Source organism: Malaya genurostris, chromosome 3 (assembly GCF_030247185.1).
Source record: "Malaya genurostris strain Urasoe2022 chromosome 3, Malgen_1.1, whole genome shotgun sequence".
NCBI lineage: Eukaryota > Metazoa > Arthropoda > Insecta > Diptera > Culicidae > Malaya > Malaya genurostris.
The window spans coordinates 199,744,416-199,767,550 of NC_080572.1; the positions used below are offsets into that span (position 1 = coordinate 199,744,416).

At 36.1% G+C, this 23,135-nt stretch overlaps 2 protein-coding genes across 3 annotated transcripts; both read left to right on the forward strand.

Annotated features, from left to right (window-relative positions):
- The first annotated feature begins 1,328 nt into the window (after positions 1-1,328).
- On the forward strand, positions 1,329-2,490 carry LOC131437774 (peritrophin-1-like). Of its 2 annotated transcripts, none has more exons than XM_058607333.1 (2): positions 1,329-1,412; positions 1,469-2,490. In XM_058607333.1, the coding sequence occupies exons 1-2, from the start codon at positions 1,400-1,402 to the stop codon at positions 2,266-2,268; spliced, it is 813 nt and encodes a 270-aa protein (XP_058463316.1). In that variant the 5' UTR covers positions 1,329-1,399; the 3' UTR covers positions 2,269-2,490. The 2 variants fall into 2 exon arrangements, with proteins under 2 accessions (XP_058463316.1, XP_058463315.1); XM_058607332.1 differs by having other exon boundaries at positions 1,381-1,412; positions 1,460-2,490.
- A 5,581-nt stretch (positions 2,491-8,071) lies between these two features.
- On the forward strand, positions 8,072-21,414 carry LOC131434167 (peritrophin-1-like). Its single transcript, XM_058600816.1, has 5 exons — positions 8,072-8,134; positions 8,325-8,885; positions 11,699-11,720; positions 11,888-11,908; positions 21,311-21,414. Exons 1-5 carry the CDS (start codon positions 8,072-8,074, stop codon positions 21,412-21,414), a joined length of 771 nt encoding a protein of 256 aa, XP_058456799.1.
- The last annotated feature ends 1,721 nt before the right edge of the window (positions 21,415-23,135 follow it).

Sequence of the window (23,135 nt, forward strand, 5' to 3'; positions counted from 1 at the left end):
TATTGGGTGATATGGTTTTCATTAAGGGGCGGGTAGGGTCTAACACTTTTGAAAAATCATTTATTATTTTCTTTATATTTTCTTATAGTAAAACATTCGAAGAATTTTCTGTGAAATTTTCAAGCCTATTGGAACAAAACTCTGGAAGTTATGGACCTTTGTCTATGGCTATCTCATTCTACGAAGAAGCAAGAGCTCGGCGCACAGGCCCAAGATTTCTATTTCGATTGACTTCAAAACTTGACAAAACATTCCTGAAATGTTTTGTTGTAATACATTACAAAAGAAAAAATACGATTTTTCGAAGTAAGTGGAGTAATTAATTGTTTCCATTGATTCTATAGACAAAAACCTTTAAACAGGTTTTGAAAGTCCGTGTCTATCGTCATTCAAAAACTACTGCACCAAAATTTTTCAAATTTTTCACACACTTTCTACTTATAAAAAACCAGACCCCAACGTTTTCCTTTTCGTTGTTTGTTACTTTGGGCAGGTTTAACAGCTACAAAATGACGGATTTTTTCGTGAAAAATCGTAGTTTTCACTTTGAACAACAACCAAAAATTGAAAAAAAAAATTAAAAAAAATCAAACAGAAACTTTGGGGTCTAGAAAAACTTCTACTCTAACTATGCTGCTTTGATTTGTCCACTTCTGATTAGTCTGCGCTGAGATACAGTGGACACCGCAAATCATGATGTTTAAGAAGCGACCTCAAAAACACCTCTTCACCGACTTACTTCTCAATATTTTTCCACGAAAAAATTACAAAATGTTGTTCGAATGATGCTTTTTATCATGCAAAACATTTGAATTTATTTTGTTAAATGATAATTCTGGAAAAAAATCGAGTTATTCGAATATTCGCGGTGTCACATTCGTACCAAAAGTGTTTAAAATCCACCAATTGCTCTGATATTGGCCCAATTGAGTCCTTAATTTTTGGACTGAAGGAGTAGTTATAATATCAAGGGTAAGTACTGTACAGAATCTAACGAGACGTGTGGAAGGAAAAGTTAGAACATTTCCTTATGCGACATAAAATCTAACAAAATGAGAATTTGATGTTAATAAATTGTGTTTGGAAAGTGAAACCATTGTAAGCAATTAGGAAAAAAACAAACAAACGGTATAGTTTCAATAGTATCAACACAGACTGTTTGCCAAAGTAATGTTGTTCTATAATGAATATCACATGATAGAATCGTCACTAGAACTTGTAATGCTATTAATGGTTTATCTTTCGAGTACGTTACAGAGTAAACTACTTTAACACTTGAACCAATTTGTTTATCTTAGATTTTCAAGTTAACCATGTCGGAAAACATCCACAGTGTATAAATTGACAGGAATTTGTGACTGTTCTTCACAGATTCATAGCACAACCGAACGCTAGAACCATGGAAATCCTAGGTAAGTTACAGAAAAGTGACCGAATACCAACTTTCCACTTACTCTAGCTTCCGTAGTTCCACTCCTCTTGCTTACAATCGGGCTCATCGCCGGGGGTCAATCCTCGATTCTGTGCCCACTGCAGTTTGACCCGTCCGTAACGGTTCACCTACCGCATCCGACCGATTGCTCCAAGTATTTGACATGCGTCGGATCGACTCCGGTAGAACAGTATTGTCCGGCGGGGCTACACTGGAACCATGAGGCCAATCAGTGCGACTACCCGAGGGCGTCTCGGTGCTCTCGTGGTGCTGCTGCTTCGGAGCGAGCAACGTTTAACCTTAGTGACATCACCGTGGGTCAGTACTGTTCTCCGAAGGGCGATCAATGTCCGAAAAGCGATGATCCTAAGCCGAACGTGGTGTTTTTAAAACATTCCGATTGTCGCAAGTTCCGTGCCTGCATTGCAGCAGAACCGGTGGAATTGCGTTGTCCCGAAGATTTGTACTGGAATGCGGACAGTTGTGTCTGCGATTATCTGAAGGATGCTGAATGTGATGAGTCTTTTGAAAGAAAGTCAAATATTGCTAGCAATGAGGTTGAGGTTGAGGATGAAGCACCAATTGAAGTCGACAACGCAGAAAATGTAGAAGAACCCGAACACGATCAGTCGGTTGCGGAGCTGGTTGAGCCAATGCTGGCCGGTTTCCGATTTCGTAGATCGGTGAATAACGACAGCTCTCCAGGAAGCTCTGAAGTTGGTTCTGGGTCCAGTTCGGGATCGGGATCGCGTCCTCCAATTCAATCCGGTGCTGCCGAACATGCTGCCGTTTCCGTTGCAGTGCTGGTTCTGACGATCGTTATGAGCACGCTATAAGCGAAATGATTTTACAACACTTTGTAATCAAGAAGGTGATGGGTTATGAACATTGTATATTAAATAATACATGCATTGGAAGGTTAATTTTGATGAAAGACTATGCTTATTTGTCATTTGCAATGGGATGCCATCCGCAGATGGTTAGATAAAATTGTGATCACTCATTTCATCCTACGATCTTTTAAATCATTGGAAAATATATGCAATAATTGAATTAAACATCATTTATACGTCGTCATTACAAACGAACGATACCCAAATTATTCTGTTCGTGATAGTTCCCTTGAAAAGTTAATTTTGTTGTTATTTACATCCTTCTTCAGTGTATCGGTTGTAAGTAGAAGGATATAAATTACATTCCGAAATACGTATCTGTATGATAACGTTTGATACACTTTTGTGAAAATAGTGACTGTGAAAATAGTGACTTTGTGAGAGTGTAATAACGTGACATAGTGGAATTAAACGGTACAACAACAGTACTATTAGTGAGAATATTATACTAACAGCTCAAACAGAAATTTAGAGAAAATTTTCGCATACGGCTGATTTGTAGAATTTGAACGGTCGTTGTTCACTATTCGGTGCATTTTGCTTCAGTGCAAACGACCAATAGCTGGATGACTCCAACGCTCTTGTTTTAATCGAAACTCGCACTGCAAACGTGTCGCAGCAGAACTACTCCTTGTGCGGATTGATTCAATACTGAAGCAATTTATGTGAAGGGATATCTTTTTACGTGATTTCTTTTGTAGCTTTTTCACAAATCGTGCGGTCCTAACAGCTTGTAAAGTAGCAACATACTGAAGTTTGATGTTGTTTATTTAATTTCGGATTTGCATATTTCAACGAATGAAACTATCATAATGCAAAACGGAATTCATTTCAGGAGGGCCGAATTGTGGAATTTTCTCCGATATTAAACACTGTTCGATGCATTTTTGGCGAATGCAAAGCAGTCAAATGCTGCCTTTATTTGCACTCGTTTGTACGAAGTTTGCACTGCAAACGGTGCACTAAAATGATTATTCTCACTACTGATTTGCATATTGCAACAGCAAAGTAATTCTAGTAGGTTTTTGACTTTCTCATATAGGAAGGCTATGCAATCGCTGTGTCCTTACAACCGAGACCCGGAGAGCCGAGTGTCATATACCATTCGACTCAGTTCGTCGGTATCACGAAATGTCTGTGTGTGTATGTGTGGGTATGTATGTATGTATGTATGTATGTGACTTAAATTCAAATAAAAGGTCTTATAGCCTCATACAATTTTCTTGAATTTCATTTGGATCCGACTTCCGGTTCCGGAATTACAAGGAAATATGCGCAAATTTATTAAAAAAATGTGCATTCAATTTTCTCTGAAATTTCTTAACCGATTTTCACAAATTAAGAAGCAAATAAAAGGTCTTAAAATTCTTTAAAAAGTCCCCGAAAAGATGATCTAGATCCGACTTCTGGTTCCGGAATTACAGTTCGATTAGTGAAAATTTTCAATTTCATGAGTATTTTTTCACAAGCGATAGAGAAACGAGGTGCACATTTATATAAAACTTACTGCTAAATTCATCTAGTTGGTAGATCTTGTTAGTTAGTAAATATATAAAACTACTTTGGGACTACTAGTCCTCGGTTTCCGCTTCCGAAAGCACCGGTAATAGTGAAGAAAATCTTCAAAAACGGAACTCACTTCGATTTCTCAGCAACGGTTAAACCAATTTTCATAAATCGTATGTCAAATTAAAGCTCTCATTGTCTTTATATACTTTTTCTTTTTTAACGACTAAGTATAATAGTCAATATTTCTTTTTTCTTTTATGCGATATTCACCTAACCGGAGACCATTTTTGTAGAAACAGGAAATGACAATTATAGATTGATAGTACTCAAGGGAGAGCAAGGATTAGAATATATATGGAACGGAAAGGTGAGATGTGACAGAGGGTCATTTAAGCAAGCAGAAATCTCACAAAGCATAACAGCCGGTTCGGGTAGTAAATGGTAAAAGACCTTTATCACTACTTTCCGACATACCAGAGACTCGGGTGATTCGCATTGTTCATATGCCTAAGCCCGACTCCTCTGGTAGAAGGTAAAAGTTAAGTTACTAGAAGATTTCTGCTTGCTTAAATGGTTCTCTGTAACGTTTCACCTTTCCGTTTTATGTATTCTAATCCTTGCTCTCCCTTGAGTACTATCATTCTATAATTTTCATTTTCTGTTTCTACAAAAATGGTCTCTGCTTAGGTGAATATCGCATAAAAGAATGTCTTCATATATACTGTGCAATTTATCCTGATCCGACTTCCGGTTATAGGATGATGGGTGTCAAAACATTCAAATCGTCATTCAAAATGACGATGCAAAGCTGGTACACGTCGGTAATGTGCGTCTTTGCTCCGTTCGCAGCGTGTATTGTTCAATTTCGCTCAAATAAAAGTTCTTCTAGTCTCATAGGTTGCTGTTTAACTTCATCCGGGTCCGATTTGAAATTCTTATTAACTTGACATAACTGTTTACAAATTGAAAAGGGTATGTTAGTGTATACCCAAAGAAAATTTCTTATTTTATTCAAGATAGAAAAAAATTTTCTTTCTCAGAATCTTCTAGTGATATTTTTTAAAATATAAGTAAAAAGAGAAAAGCATCATTCGAACAACATTTTGTAATGTTTTCGTGGAAAAATATTGAGAAATAGGTCGGTGAAGAGGTATTTTTGAGGACGCTTCTAAAAAATCATGATTTGCGGTGTCCACTGTATCTCAGCGCAGACTAATCAGAAGTGAACAAATGAATCCAGCATAGTTAGAGAAGACGTTTTTCTAGACCCCAACGTTTCTGTTTGTTTTTTTCCAATTTTTTTAAATTTTTGGTTGTTGTTCAATGTGAAAACTACGATTTTTTAAAAAAAAATCCGCCTTTTGTAGCTGTTGAACTTCCCCAAGGTAACAAACAACGAAAAGGAAAACATTGGGGTTTTTTATATGTAGAAAGTGTGTGCAAAATTTGAATACAATTGATGCAGTAGTTTTTGAATGACGATGGACATGCACTTTCAAAACCTACTTTCGAGAAAAACGCGTTTAAAGTTTTTTATCTATAAAATCAATGGAATCAATTAATTACTCCAGGAAGCCCGTAGGGTATATATCATATTTTTTCTTTTATATATATCATATTTTTTCTTTTATAATTTAGACCCTACCCGCCCCTTAAGGGCTGAGGTTAGTGTGTTTTAGGACGGATGTCCCTTCCGTTGATTCTATGCCGTCTAACAATATTTACGAGATTCTTCCTGAATCCGATTGTAGCGACATAGAAGAAAATTCTTCAAAAATTCCCAAAATGGACGCTTGTCGTTCTGGGAAGAAACAACAATGTATGCCACCAGTGACGGTGATGATTTCCGACTTCAAAGCATTCCGTACTGAGCTTTCTACTTTTCTCCCGGAAGTAAAAGTCTCATTTCAAATCGGACGAAGAGGAAAATGTCGAATCTTGGTTGATGGATTGGAAGATTACGAACGTCCTATTCTATATTTGTCCGAGAAACTTCATAAATTTTATTCATATGATATAAAATCAGACAGACCCTTCAAGGCTGTCTTGAAAGGATTATCAAATGATCAAAGTATTGATGAAATTAAAAATGAACTAAAAGAATTGCTTGGTTTTGCCCCTTCCCAAGTAATACTTATGAAAAAAAGAGCGAATGGTACTTCTAAACCACGCTCTCGAATTTCCAATGAACTTTACCTAATACACTTCAATCGAAGTGATGTAAACAATTTGAAAACTTCAGAAAAAGTACGTTTCATTTCCCACATTAAAATTCATTGGGAACATTATAAACGGTATAATCGTATTGCAAACTTAACGCAATGTCGTCGTTGCCAAGGCTTCGGTCATGGAACCAAAAATTGTCATATGGATATACGGTGTTTGAATTGTGGTAAATCGCATTCGAAAGACGTTTGTCCAATGAATGAAACCACTGATAAATTTTCATGTTCAAATTGTAATGGAAATCATAAATCCAATTATTTGAAATGTCCTGTCAGGGAAAAAATTTCAAACGCTCGTTCGCTTAGACAACAAGTCAAATCAACGACCTTAAATTTACAGAACATAACTGAAAATCAAAAAACCGTTACAAATGCCACGCCTAATTCTTCTAAGGCACTTATTTCTTCGAATTTAAAACAAAAAACAGGTACGCCTTCCAATTCGTCTTCTAACGAAAACAATTTATTGACAGGTAGATCGACCTCGTCATCATCTTCTTCTAATGTCAGTTACGCTAGTGTAACAGGTAGAAATCTACCACTTAATTCTTCTAATGCAAATAATCAAAACACAGGAACGCCTTGCAGTTCATCTAACGAAAACAATTTATTAATAAGCAGATTGGCTATATCATCTTCTTCTAATGGCAGTCTACCTACCAATATTCCTTCAATGCTATTCGCTTCTTTAAATGAAGTTGATTTAGGCGATATAACTGAAAATAAAATGATCTACCTACAAGATTTGGTGTTGTTCCACCAGGAAGAAAACGCTTCAAAGGATTCCGAATAAAATTCTGAAAATGATTTTGAAGCGTCCTCCCTGGTTTAGTACAAATGAGTTACACAGACTCACAAATATAGAACCATTAGATGTAATGTCACATAATATTATAAGCAAATTCCGATAAAAATCGATGCAATCTTCAATTGAATCGTTTCGCTCTCTGTATTAGTTAGTAAGTTAGTATATAAGTTCCTTTTCCCCATTACACAATACAAGTAGGTTTAGAATTTTCCCTACACAAAAATCTCAGAATTGCTGAAGCAAATAATGTCCTCATGGTAATAAACAAATCATATATATAATATTGCTGAAAAGTCGATTTCTTATAATACCCATTTTATTGCATTCAACTCATTATTTCAACACCAAAGCCAATGTTGCCAAAATTCGTGTCATTATTTTATATGTAATTTTTTGTTCACTATACAACGCCACCGAGCCCACAGTGTATTTTTCACATCACCATCATACGGAGCAGCAGCGTGCAAGCGATACAGAAAATGATGAAACTCTTATGAAATTGAATTGAAACTTGCTCAAATTTATGTTATTTCGGCTAATGTTTGATAATTTTGAGTTGCCATTTCAGATTCTTTGAGAAATTTTGCTTCAAACGCTAATTTTCAATTTTGAATTCATCCTCGTGAAACGGAACAGTAACCGTTTATACATTTCAAAAAGCAATTACGACTCCGCAAAGCAAAATTTCAAAATTTGAGGGATTTTGTAAAAAACACTGATTTTTAAGATATCTGATACCTCACGTGAGATTGAAAATTTCGAACGATTATAATGACACAACGAAACAAAAGACTCGTGTCAAAAATATTATACTTCTATAAGAAAATTGACGGGTATTTTAAAACGAAATTAATTTTTTTTTCGGTAGCTAACACCATAAACCAGAACAGATATCAAGCATTGCCCGATTTTCCCCTGTCGCCGAATTGCCTTCCATTTCCTCTGCATAGAATAAAGTTGGATAACATAAGATAAAACACAGTGATGCAGGTAATTCAAGCTATCTTGGTCTGCCAATTTACAGCTTGACGTCGTTGAATTTGCTAATCTATCGTTAATTGTAATGACTTTTGTTGAATTAACACTCCACTCCGGTTCCGGTTTATGTATGGAAGTATGTCACGTCTAGCGTACTAGACTTATTAATTGTTTTCTCATTTCCTAAAAATTTGTGCTTCGTAGCTTCCTCACTGACTGTAAGGAAATGCATTGGCGGAACCTACTGGGAGAACGTGTGCCGAAACTAGCATTTCTGCGTTCTGTTCAGGTAATGATAACAAACTTTCGGTACCGGCATTTGTTTATGCCAAATGACGATACGTTGTGTACGTTGGCAATTATTGTATAAAAACTCCGAAAAAGGTGATTGGGATACGTACCGCTATTCGAACCACCGCAATGTTGAGTTAGTAGCAATTTAGCTGCGGCTGTTTCTTGTTTTTTTGCAATTATTAAAGATTTGTTTTCCAACCGTTTTAGTTCTGATCATCACACTTGGCCTTGCCACTGGAGGACTTTCAACGAGAATTTGTCCCCTGGTACATCCGGCCAACAAAACCATCCACCTTTCGCATCCAACTGATTGTCGTCGGTTTCTCACCTGCGTGCACGGAACTCCGGTGGCGCAGCACTGCCCGCCGGGATTGATTTGGAACGCAGAAACAACCTGTTGTGATTGGCCATGGTTGACGGAGTGCTCCCATGATGACCACTGTATACCGCTTCCCTTCGATACGGATTCGGTTGCCGCGGGACTCTGTATGCCCCAGTTAGATCACTGTCCCACAATTACGCGACCGGAAAATCAGTTGGTATTTCTGAAGGACGAAGACTGCCGACGGTTCCATATCTGTATCGCGGGAAAACCGAAAAGTATGCTCTGTCCACGTGACATGTACTGGAACAGTGAAAAGTGTGTATGTGATGAAGTTCCCGACAGCGATTGTTCTCCGGTCGGACACAGGGTCGAACAGTCGTCGACGACGACGCTGGCACCATGCGAAGAACCCGTGCCAGTGGTGGGAATTGGTTTGTCTTGAGCTGGTACAATCGAAGATCATTTTTGAAATTACATTTGATTCAAGTTATGTTGTTGATTTCCAATAAATCTAATAATTTAAAGTGAATGTTGCGTTCAAGTTTTTTAAGAAAATTTAAAGAGTTCGTGGGGATGTTTGTATTGAATTGCACTGCAATTCAGTACAAAACAAAAACGTGTTCTGAAAATAGTAGAACTTTCACGTCTGCTTACGGGTTTACATTGAACAGCTAGGTGGCATAATAGTTCAACATAAACTGTTATGCACTGACGAGTCGAAGGCCAAACGTATATAAAATTATGAAATATTGTTTGCTGGGACTATTCTCATAAATTTCACGCACAGTTCAAATGCATTTGAAGTACTCAACTTTGAGTATGCCAGAAGGCATTGTTTTATGAAGTATCGAAAACAGTATGATTCATCTAGTTACATCATTAAAGGCTTCACAAAATATTCAGGAATTCGACAGTTTTGCCTTTCTTTATAGAAAGGTATTAGAATTGCTGGAAAAACCTGCTTTCGAACGGAGCCTCGGAGACCCATAGTGTTATATACCATTCGACTCAGTTCGACGAGATCGGAAAATATCTGTGTGTGTGTATGTATGTATGTGTGTGTGCGCTCAATTTTCTCAGAGATGGCTGAACTGTCGAGCCATTGATCAAGTTCGAAAATCAAATGGTTGTGACTTTTGGTTCCAGATATATGATGGTATAAGTGACGTAACCGACAAAACACATTGATTTTTACCGCTCTTATATATAAGGGTGCCAAAATTTTGGGATCACCTCTATTTTCGTTAAGCTCTAGTGCTCAAAAGTTTAAGCACCTCGAAAAAAGCCTTCATGCAAAATTTGACCTAAATCGGACATGCTTAAGGGGTGCTGCCCGGTGGTAAAGGTTTGACAATTTTCGATCTTGAAAAAGCACCATAGGGGGGAGTACATGAAATTTCCAAAATCGAAAATTTTTTTTGATGCCGAAACTCTTGAAACTGCATGAAACATCGAAATTTAGTGTCATATCAAAAAATTTTTTTTTAAAAAAATCAACTTTCTGGGACATGAAAAAATTTTAATTTTTTTTCTAAGTCCCAAAAAGTCGACTTTTTCAAAAAAATTTTTGTTGTGAATACGACTTACTTTACTATGGGGTGCCTTTTCAAAATTTACCCTCTGAGAGAGTGATAAGTTTTTGATCGTGAGTATCTCTCGTTGTATCTAACGAATCAACATAATTTTTGCTACATGCCATCGGAAATATGATCACAATTTTATGATAAAATTTTCAGTTGTGTGACATGATCTCAAATAATTCAAAATTAAACTTCTCTGAAATGTTTGGTATAAACGAGTATCAAAGAGGATAATTCATAAGGCGCGTTTGCCTTTCTCGTATTTTGAAAGCTCATAGCTCAGTGATCTGTGGAAGGATTTATATAATCTAACTACCAATAGAATCAAAAATTTTCAACTTAAACGTGTATCATTTGATCCATGTCAACACCAGCCAAACAGAACGCGTTCTGAGGAAGAGAACAAAATATCTGCTGCTGTACAAAAAATCGTTCGAGGAAAATGTTCCGAACAGTGTTTAATATCGTAGTGAGTTCCACAATTTGGTCCTTCTGAAAGGCAGGAATGAATCCCGTACAGCATCCGGATATTTTCTTTCAATGAAATGCAAATCCGAAATTAAATAATCGAAATTCAAATTCTATATGCTGCTATTTTTATAGCCGTCAGAACCGCCCATTAGAGAAAAAGCTACAGACGAAATCACATAAAAAGAAACCTCTTAAAAAAATTGGATTAGTATTGATTCTATCGCCACTGCGAGCAGATGTATTTTGTGTCGTTTGCACACCTAGTTTTGCTTCCGACACGAGCGATTACGTCACAGCTGCCAGTCATTTGCATTGGTGAAAAAACAACGGTGGAGAGCATTACACAAAATCAGCCGTTCTAATGGCTCTAAAAATTTTCTAAGGAACTATTAGGATTTGTTGTTCGCAAATCGAAGGTTTAGTCCTCAGTTTAGTGCAAATCTAGAACTGTTTGATCAGATTTGTGCACTTTTTGCTGTGTGAAATTCACAGTAATCGAGATCAAGTGAAGCCTTCTTTGTTTTTGCGAAAAATGTGAAAAAGGGGAATGCTTGCATAATTCATACAATTGATCAACTAATTGATATTCGGAATTGTTAAGGAACATGTCAGTTGTTTTCATATTCACGACATCCAGCTATGTCTCTGACATTACTCACCCGCCTTTTTTTTCGAGATGACACTAAATCTCGACGTTGCATGCAATTCTAAGCCTTTTGGAATCAAAATTTTTTTTTTCGATTCCGAAAATTTCATGTACTCTCCCCCCTATGGTGATTTTTCAAGATAGTTTCGCATTGCGATATCAACTAGGTTCTAGAAAACATGTTTATGAGCGAACCTTAAAAAACCCTTTTAAAAATTCACGCAATGGTTAATTTTCGCCGACAGTGTGTGTGTGTGTATGTAACTAAAATATGCACTCACTTTTTTTCAGAAATGGCTGAACCGTTTTTCACAAACAAAAATTCAAATAAAAGGTCTTATGGTCCCATAGCCTGCTATTGAATTTCATTTGGATCTGACTTCCGGTTCCGGAGTTACATGGTAATATGTGAAAATTTACAGAAAAAGTGTGCATTCAATTTTCTCTGAAACAGCTTAACCGATTTCCACAACCTAAGATTCAAATCAAAGGTCTTATAGTTTCCTGGAAATTTCTAGAACATTTTTTCCAGATTCGACTTCCGGTTCCGGAACTAAAGCGTGATAAGTGGAAAATTACGAATTTCGTTAGTATTTTCTTAAAAACGATGGTCAAAAACAGGTACAATTCCCATAAAACTGTCTGGAATTTTTTTCCTAGTTTGCAGAGCTTGTTAGTTTGTGAGCATTAAAAGCTTAATTCGGTCCTACTGGTCCCCCTTTTCCTGTTCCGGTAGCACCGGAAGTGGTGCAGAAAAACATAAAAAATTGAACTCACTTCGATTTCTCTGCGATGCTGGAGCCGATTTTCACATGTCTTGATTTGAATTAAAGCTCATATTACATTTGAAGCTACTGTGAAATTTCATCCGGATCCGACTTCCGGTTCCGCAGTTACAGGGCGATGAGTGTCACAGTTTTCAGATCGCTATATAGAATGACAATATGTACCACACCGAAAGATGAAGAAAACACAAAATAAATGATGCATGCTTTGTTCTATTTCGTACCGGCTATGAAGAAATCGAAATGGTTACGAATGTCTGCTACTAGTGTGTAATATTGGTAAAAGATGGTGTTGCGGTTGATTATAATTATAGCTATTTTATGATCAGTACGGCCGAAAGAATGAAACGAATGTTAATTCAAATTTATTTGAAAAAATATGAAATTCTCACATCCGGTAGTGCAGTAATACCGTGCCGGTGTTGTAATGATGTCAATAATAATAATAAAAGTAATAATCCTACGACATGTTTTATGCTGTTGATTCATGCTGTTTAGTTTGACTTACATATGCAAAAGTAACCGAAACGCAGGTTCGTTTCGTTTGTTAGATTTCGTTTAATTGATTTAATCCAAATAGAGCATGAGATAGTAAGTCTAGGTTTAACTAGGTTCAAAATAGTTTCAGTTGGGAGGTCATATTGATTGCTGATTTGTAGAGTTTGTTAGATTAAGATGTTCCTAACAAATTTTTCTATTTCTATTGAATGAACAGTTGTTTTTGCGAATTCCACAGTTATATTTATGATGTTATGAGTAATATGAGAAAGGCATCATTACACCACTAGGTGGATTTAAAAAGGTTTGATGAATTACATTGATTACATTACATTACATAATCAGTCGACCACAACAAGTATCACACTCTCCACTCTCTCGCTTATGATTCGAATTGGCACACGGAAAGACCGAAATCAGCATTTTGGCGAAAAAATTAGTTGATTTTCTGATTTTTGTCAATTATTTTTTGAGACAACATCGAAAATCTTACTTTTGATAGTTTAGATTCTTAAATTCTCATTTCCTTAATAACAATAATAATAAAATATTTGTTGAAATGGCTATGTTTTTAGTTGAATTCACCAATTCCACGTACTGTCATTTCTTAGCTAAGGCACACTTCATTTCCATTCAACTATTTGTTTTGGTTGAATTAGAGAAATAAAGCGTTGTTTTCAGCCAACATGAATGGTTGAATTGGCTTCTGCAATTTGCAGCTATATGGCGCACTATCACCGAAAAAACGTTAATAACGTAATGACTACTAGCCACTAGATGGCACACTACTACCGAAAAAAATTTCACGGTTATCTTTTCTATAAAAAATAAATGAACACGATGTTATATTGGAGAAAAAGACATGAATGAAACATAAATTACTTTTTGGAAAATCTTGGAAACTCTCTCACTGAAAACTTTGAGCATTAGGAAAAAAAACGAATACAAGTAGCACACTGGACGGCGTAGCCCGGAAGGTTGGAAGATACAAAAAACATCATTTGACATATACAATTAGAGTGCAACATTCGAAACTCACTTCACTGTTCCACGTAAAAACATTATTACTCACAATCTCTTCAAATTTTAACTAATTTCATAGTTATTTTGGAAATTTTGTTGTTAAAAGCAATTTCGGTCGTTCTGTGCAATAAACAGCTCATGCTAAATTATAAGACTATTTTAGTTATAAATTAAATGACTAAATTGACCATCTTAAACGACTTGCACAAATATGTTTTTCTCATATTAGTCAATTAAAAATACTAATCTACAACCATCCATAGTTAGTGTTCGTTGCACTAGCGAACAAAACGTGTCGTAAGCCCATAGAATTCATTATCTGAAAATATTTCGCATTTCTTTGTGTTGGTTTTGCACCATACGCTTTGTGCGGTGATTCATTCAGTTCATGTTTTTGACACTGAATTTCACCTTAATGGTCGTTCATACCAAACATTCTAGCAAACTTCAACTTTGAGTTGGTTTTGGCATTCCAGTTTACTGAAAATTTCATCATAAATTACTGAACTTATTTCCGATTGTATGGAGAAGAAATTATTATGCTGCGTGAATATGCAATGAATTCTTTTTCACACAGAAAAACATCCTCGTTCAGACAGTTCCTTTAATAAAGGCTTACAAATAGTAAATTGGGTCGTACAAGAAGATCTGTAATTCGTGTTTCAATAAGTTTAACAAATCCATCATTGGTTACTTTTCGGAGCTTTTATTAAATCCTCAAAGTTACAGTTAGATAGTCACATTTTTTCGGCTTGAACAAAACTCTTGTTGAAACCCATCAGCGCCCACACAGTACATAAGGGTACGGAAACAGCACTTTCCTTCTATTTTTCATGTTTGTCCGTATTTTCGGACATCTCGACAGTCCCTAATGAAAACATACCGCTCCAGAAATTTATCAAAATTTAATAACCTCCTCTTTCGACGTAATCCTTGGAACTGAAAGCAGCTGGGATGAAAGTGTTAGAAGTGAAGAAGTTTTTGGAAATAATTTTAACGTATTCCGGTACGACCGAAATTTATCTCTTTGTCAGAAAAAATCTGGAGGTGGAGTCCTCATAGCCATTAACTCTTGCTTTACTTCTGAAGAAATTATTACTCCTAAATATAAAGAGTTTGAGCATGTATGGGCCAAAGTCTCAATATTGGGAGAAGAACATATTTACTGCTCTGTCTACTTCCCACCCGAAAATGCGAACAAATTCTCTTTTGAATTATTCTTTCAATCTTTAGACACAATTATTTCGAATATGGAACCTGAAGTATAGCTTCATATTTTTGGCGACTTCAATCAACGTAATGCGGACTTCATCTCTGACATTGAAAATGAATCAATCTTACTTCCAGTCGTAGGAGAAAACGCAACATTGCATTACTTTTTCGACAAAATTTCTAATTTTCGCCTGCATCAAGTAAACTCCGTAAAAAATCAACAAAATGCATATTTAGACCTTCTTTTCACAAATTGCACAGAAGACTTTTGTGTGAACGCATCAAACCTGCCATTATGGGAAAATGAAGCATTTCATACCGCAATTGAATATTCATTATTTACACACAATGCATCCCTTCGTAGGGAAGTGAATATTAGGAAGTGCCGGAATACAATAAAATTGACTTTGAAGAAGTCAAATGTAGACCAAGTATAATAAATAGGCGGAACATACTGAGTACAGAAGGAAATGTCGACGTCGAAGTAAACAAATTCTATCACATTATAAACAAAATATTAGCCGAAACTTTGCCCATGAAAAGAAGAAGAAAAAATCATAACAGCAAATTACCTGTATGGTTCAATTCACAACTAAAACATTTGAAAAATAGGAAACAAAAAGCACACAAAACTTACAAACAAGAAAAAAGTGACGCTCATCTTCAAAATTACTTAAATCTATGCAATCAACTCAAAATAGCCATTAACACAGCACACGAAGAATACAATAGCAAAATTGAAAACGAAATAAAGACTTGCCCTAAGAACTTCTTTAACTACCCAAAAACAGTGCCTTCATGCTTGCGGATGAACACTTTGTCAGACATTCTTCGATGTAAACTTGGGAAGTCATCGTCGAGGATGTGACGAATGGTTTCGTTTTCAGGATACAACTGCAAATCGCTTGCCAAATCATGGCCTCCTTCACGAAGTTGTCGGCAAACACGAACAAGAATATTTCCGGCACATCCCCAAGTCCCGTCGGAAAGCTGCTTTTAATCAAGTTTGAAATATGTTTCATCATAGATCAAAGTATGACGTCGAAACACGGTTGTGCAAGAGTCTTGAACAACCTTTAAGTTTTTTTTTCATGGGTCAGCTGATTCCAAGCTCTTAGTAGGTTTTGAACAGTCAAAAAGCTGTTATTTTAGGCATCTTCAGCACTTTGGCCAGCTTGGAACCGGACCAGATTATCCAGGTATTCAATTTATTCTTCTTGCGAGTTCTGAGTAGAGAGTTGGCATCATTGGAAGAACGATGCGGTGCCCAAGTGTTGCTCTCAAAAAAGTCAAATTCCAATGTTTATCAAATAACTTACAGTAGAAAAATTGCTCGAAAGAGTTATGCTGAGTGGTAGTGCAGCTGTGACAAGTGTTTGTTGATTGGTGAAAAGTGACAAAAGTGTTATTTTTGGCCTAATGTGATTCGCGAAACTAAAAAATGTTCAAGTGATGAACACTGATAATTTACCGCTCAATATTAAACGATTTTAATCGACCGGACGTGCGCGTAAAGTTTACTTCCGTGCAGATATTTCTTGCGTCCGTGTTTAACTAGGACATATGTAGATATAGTTTAGACTGCCAGGATGGTCCATTTAGTTTTTTATTAATTTGGTTAGGAAGTAGATATCGACATTGCTTCGTATCGCGTTAGGCGTTATTTTTCGATTGATGGTGATCGAGTGATATCTTGCCGGTATAACGGTTGTCAATTAACTATATAACAATGCAAAGGATTAGATGCCTGAATTGATTGCAAACATTCCGACGGTCTGCTGTCCGGAGTTTCGGAAGGTAGTCGTTTTAAACGTAATATTTTAGTAGGAAGCACATATCAATACAAAACATAGTAAAATTTCATCGTATTCTCGGTAGCCGGCTACCCAGAGCGATACACACATGATAATATTGTTCGAAAATTTACTAAAAAACAACCCCTGCCTTTGATGCATATGGAAATGCGGAGGATTCCTACTAGTAGCAACATGCATTGAACTAACAATCCTTCCTTCCCAAGTAGAATCTTCATTCGGACGTGGCTACGCGTATTCCCATATTTCGATATTTTTAATTCATCAACATGAAATCCTCGAAAGATATGGATTTCTTTCCGTGAGTCGGAAGGTACGTAACTCCATAACTACTCATTACCAGCAGTTCTAGAGGTTACACTGATTAGTAGATTTTTCTTGACCCCAATTCGCTCGCAATCACTGGCTGCATGGTGAGTATCAAATTATTAAAACAAACAACGAACGAAGACTAACGAAACTCGGTACCGTCCGCGGCACCCTCCCCAGTCCCAGTCTTCTGGTCAACGCCAATCAAATTTCATTTATCACTCACAAGTCCTCGTTTGTTGTTGGTTTATTCACTGCCGCACTATAAAAAAGGTGCCAGTCAAACATGGAAGAATAAAATAGCGAGAAAAAAAAAAGTAAACTCCTCGCTAACAAACGGCAATCCTCCACTCGTCAAGTGCTTCGTGGGTTGGAGCAAGTACTTCTCGTTTGGAGGCCAAGCATGAACAGGAAAGCGTCCAACATTTTTATAATCCTTCAACACGCACAAATCGCGTAACTCCTGCATGATGCAGCAAACCTTACACCGACCCCCACCTCCCCTCATCCTCCTCGCTCCAACACCTGTCCACACCACCGGAGGGAGGTTTTGTTTTAATTAATTTATCATCTCACACGTGTCGTGTGAAATTTTTCGCTATCGTTTCCTTTCTATCTCGGCGGGCTCGCTGTTTAGTTTCCGTAACCGTTAAGTAACTTGCCCATCGGGAAGGGGACTGATGTTGATGTTGACCGTTTTTTTTTTGCTTCCGTTACCTTCCGGCACCCGGACTGAGTCTGAGGTTCATAGGATGTTTTTTTTTTCGTTTGCCGAGAACATGATGGACACTCAACATGTTGAAACTCACCAGTCACGAATAAAACGTTTGGTTTAAAGGCAGTGCATCGGTGCCGTTTTCTAGTAACAAATGTAGCTTAATGAAAATTCAAGATGTAGTACAATTGCAGAATTGTTATTTATGTTACATCAGTTAAGAAAAAATTTTCGATCATATTAAAATCGTCTGTGCAACTTATTACTGTTATTATGTTATCTACATAGTACAAAAAAAAAATTTGGGACACCTAAGACAATTGTGCAGTAAATCACCAAATTTACCAGTATGCACTAGTAGGATTTACAATTATGCAACTTATCAGAAACCTGGTTCTGGAATTACAAGAATATATGGAAATCTAAAAGAAATGGCGCATTCAATTTTATCGGAATTTTATCAACCGATTTTTAGAAACTAAGATGCAAATGAAAGGTCTTAAAATTATTTAAAAAGTTCTTGAAAAGTAGATCCAGATCCGACTTCCGATTCCGGTATTACAGTGCGATGAGGTGGATATTTTTATAAAACTCAATGCTAAATTCATCTAGTTGGCAGATCTTGTTAGTTAGGGAATATATAAAACTACTTGGGTCTATTAGTCCCCTTTTAAATTTTCAAAATTTTTTAAAAATTTCCGATATATTTTACGTTAAAACGTTTCTGAAAATCAAAGTGAATGTATTGCAATCCTATTTACTAATGAAATAAATTTTGTGACAACACAAAAATTTTAAATAATTTCAATGGTTTTATACAATAAGAAATAGAACGTAAAATTATGTGAATTTCGAATACTAACCCATGAAAAAAGAAACCAACTACAATTTAAAAATAATTTATTGCTTGATTTTTGTTTTACAAGCAATTAAGAACAAAAAAATATATCTAAAATTTTCCGCTATACTAAATGACATCAATTATAATCGATAGAATATTAAAATTTAAATATCACAAACTTAGAATCATTTTGGAATGTATAGAACTCGAAAATTATTTGAATTTTCTATTAGTAAATTCCAATCGAAAATCTATCATATACTTGTTCATAAATTCTGAAAAAGTAGAATTACGAATTTAGCAAAAAAAAATCTCACGAAATTAAGTAAAAACTGTTTTTATCCACCTAATGGTGTAATGATGCTTTTCTCATATTTCTCTTATTTTCATATAAAAAAGGGTATTCTTCAAACAATTTTGTTTGATTTTTGACAAACATGAAAGCTGGTGCATGAATTGGTCGTCAAATGGTGAGATAATTAAGTCCTCACAAGTTCCTATCTCATGCCTCCCCGAGCGTCTATGATGACATTTGGTCAATAGAACGGCGTCGACTGGGTGCTATCGCCTTCTGCGTTAGTAGCAGAATGAGAGGGTGCGAAATGGTTTGTAGTTTGAAGCTCATCCTAAAGTGCAATATAACACTCTGACATTAACTGTTATACATTGTATCATTTCATACAGTATCTTCTGTTATGTCATATTATGTTGTATGGTATTATACTGCTTTGCATTATATCATATTATATTGTATTATATTATATTATAAGTATATGTATTGTGTTATATTGTATTATGTTATAGTATATTGTTAGAATATATTGTGTAATGTTATATTATAATGTGCTTTATTATATTAAATTATACTGTGTTATATTATATCATATATTATTACATTACATCATATTATATAATGTTATATCACAGAGAACAGATATCCAACAGACATTCATACGTGCAAAGTCGTGTGCAACGCTGATTTTTAACGGATTTTCACTTGTATGCTTTACACAGCTTTTTAAAAAAATTTGTGCTAGCTTGGTAGTATACTGTATTGCATTATTATGTGATATATTATATTGTACTGTATTATATTATATTTTTTATATAAATTTATATGATATTATATTATATTATATTATGTTATATTATCTTATATTATATTATATTATATTATATTATATTATATTATAATATATTATATTATATTATATTATATTATATTGTATTATGCTCAAGTATATCGACAACGGGGAGGGACAGAGGTGCATCAGGGTATCTTACAAGTGGATGACTGGGTGATGGAGTGGATTGCCAACCTGAGTCACGTGAGGGGAGCCTTGTGTTTTTCCCTGAAGGTCTGAAATGAGTAAGACGCACGCTTCTAACAAACAAACCATCAGGCCGGTTTGAGCTGCTACAGCGAAATTCTTTATTATATGGCCGGATGTTCTTGCTGGAAGGCGCCGGGTCCTCAAAATCCATTTTGGCCTTCTTAACAGCAATTATATGAAAGCTATCTGATAATCAAATTCGGATCTACTGTAAGTCAGTACAGTCTGGTGGCTCCAAACATACATACATCTTTTCAAAATTATTAATTTCAATTGGATTTAAGATCAATTTGTTTTTCAGTCCTTTCGATGTGCAAAGTATACGAGAAGATTTAACAATTACTGGATGATACATAGAGAAAGCCTGAAATCACGAAGTGTGATATGGGCGAGAACATTGATTATAAGAATAGCACCAAATCTTTGAATACTTCTCTTTGTTAGTATTTTTCTCAAATTGAATATTTTGGATACTTTAGTTAATAAAACTGCAAAAATTAACTACCCAAAAATTAGCTTTTTTTCAAATGATAAATAATCGCATGTTATAAGGGAAGGAGCTTTTCGGAATGAATAATTATCTCTACTGGCAACATCACGATTTATTTATAACAGGGAGCAACCGGAATGAGAAGAGCCGGTATTTTTTTGGAAAAAGAAGCCAGTTGTCTGGCCTTGTCCTAGGTAAAAACCTGCTGAGTCATTTTCGGAAGAAGCTTCCGTCATTGTTTTCAATTTATTGGTGCATATCACTCTGTAGTCCTTGAACTGAAAGTTGGATCCAAATGAAATTCAAAAGCATTGTATGGAATCATATCGGGATTGAGATTCATTTGAATCGATGTTTGTGAAATTCGGTTCAGCTCAGAGTTCTCGGAGAAAATTGAGTGACATAATTTTTGTCACTCACAGAGACATTTCAGCTGAATCGATTTATGAAATGTGTAAGATCAATTAGATTTGAATTGTTGGTTATCGAGGATTTTGGTTCTGGCATGAGCTCCTATGGTTTTGAATCTCCTTTGTACTGGTTGTTCGATTAATGGTCTTGGAAAATTTTTGGCGCTGACATGCTTAAAACTTCTACTGTCCTTATTGATATGATGTCTCTCAAAATATATTTTGTTCAGTATCATTTCAAGCGAATAAGCAACCTATACGGCTTTCAATCACGTCACAATAATAGAAAGTGAAAGTAAACAAAGACCGTCTGTCAAACTGTCACTTGCTCATACGGCTATTTGAAAAATCAACAGAGAATTGACAACATTCGGGTGAAATTTTTTGAAGTGTTGCCAATATTACGTATGAAATATGGCGACACGGGTGACAATCATACGTGACACAGCACACTAACTACATAATCGGCTAATACGTCACTATTTTACTTTTATAATAGAGCCTTACAGGCCAGCAGATGCTAGACTCAGAGTACGTACTAACTGTCACCTTACGACGAAAACATTTCATGAAAAAAATTCTCAGTTCCAGCTTTGCTCTTTATAATACAAGACATGTTCACCAGGTATCAACACCTACATCCCGTTTATCGAGAGTAGCACATTATCATCAATAACGAATTGATTTGTAATCACACCAAGTTTCGAACCAACCGCAGAATTTTCGATTCCACAGAATCACGACCCACGACTTGTTGTTAGCTTGTTGTTTCCCAAATGCAACCTCGGCATTATCAGCATCAGCGCACCGGAGTCGGAGTAAGAGTAAGAGTCGGAGTCACGACACCGACATAACTCGGGCCATTGGATCGCGAAACGTGCTATCGGGAACTAACACGTGTGTAGCGTTGGCAATTAATTAATTTAATAATGATAACACTAATAACAATAATAATACTAATACCATACCGTGGGGTCGTGCGTCTTCGAGCACAATTTTGAAGTGTGCTGTAAGTCGCTCTCTAATTCTCGCGAGAGCGGGGGAAGGAGGGTACTCGATTCTGGGGCACATTGAGGTAATTGGAAAAGAATGCGCTGTTATATCGCTGCACTGTTTGTTGAAACCGGGGAGCCCGACGAGTGTTGACACGGAAGACGAAGGCGCGGAACTCACATCACCACTTCATCACGTACAATGTCTGGCACCGTTAGCTAGTTAGTTAGTTGGTTAGCGAAGTTCTGCGACTTATGAAGGACCGGTTGATAGATTCAATAATAGTCAATGCTGCCTGGAGGTGCACTACGATGGGATAGAGCAAAATTTGTAACGCATTTATGGTGAATAATATTATCAGAATGGAACTGAATCAGGAGACTTTAACGTTTTATGCGATTATTTGGAACTGATTTTGAAATGATACAGGAATGAACGGTGCACAATTGGTGAGTGCGGTCATTTTAGATAGTACCGGGAACGAACCAGATTTTTTTTAATATTTGTAAGCACATACATGTCTTTATTATTTATCTTTGGTGACATTTAGCAGCTCTACTCCCAACATATGAAATGGGCAGCAGTTAAATCGAAAATTTGATTGAAAACCTTCTTCGATGTAAGAACAAGTTCTATTATATTGTCTTTACTCATTGAGAAAGGATATGCAATCACTGAGCAAACCGGCTTTTGGATCAAGGCTCGGAGGGTCGAGTGTCAAATATCATTCGAATCGATTCGTCGAGATCGTGAAATGCCTGTGTGCATGTATGTGACAAAAATAAACACTCGTTTTTCTTTTTTAAATGACTAAACCGATTTTCACACACTTAGGCGACGCTATTCAATTTTACCCGTATCCGACTTCCGGTTCCGGAAATATAGGGTCAAGTCGGATGCAAACCGTAATTTAGAGCGACGATGCAAAGAAACGAAAAGTTATTTTAAACTCGGCTCAAAATAGTTTCAATTTTAAGGTGTCGATAGTTGCTTACCAAACGAACCGATTTCAGATATACCGGTTCCCAGTTCCCGGTTCCAGAAATCCCGGAAATAGTGGTCAAAAACGGAACCTTCTTCATTTTCTCAGAGATGGCCTAGTAGATTTTCGCAAAATTCGGCTCCAATGAAAAGTTTTATGATTTCATAGACTGCTACTAACTTTTGTTCGGATGAGACTTCCGGTTCCGGAACAACAAGGCGAAATTTGTTAACTATTCTTTTAAGAGTAGTATAACCTGGAAAAAAAGTCTTCTTTCTTGTTATGTCTTGTACTTCAACACTAAGTGTGTTTCACTGAATTATTATTTGTGCACAGAAGTCTCTTTTTAAGCGGGGGAAACGTACCGCGTAAAAACACATACAAAAAACCGCGTAACTTCGGAGATCCGCTTGAAAAATCCGCGTAACTTTGGAAATCCACAAAAACAAACGAAAAACTAAAGAAACGTCCAGATTTTGTGTAATTTCAGAAAAAAATTTAAAAAAATCGACTTTGGGAAATTTAGAAATTTCCGAAATTGAAAAATTTGTATTGATGCCAAATTCTT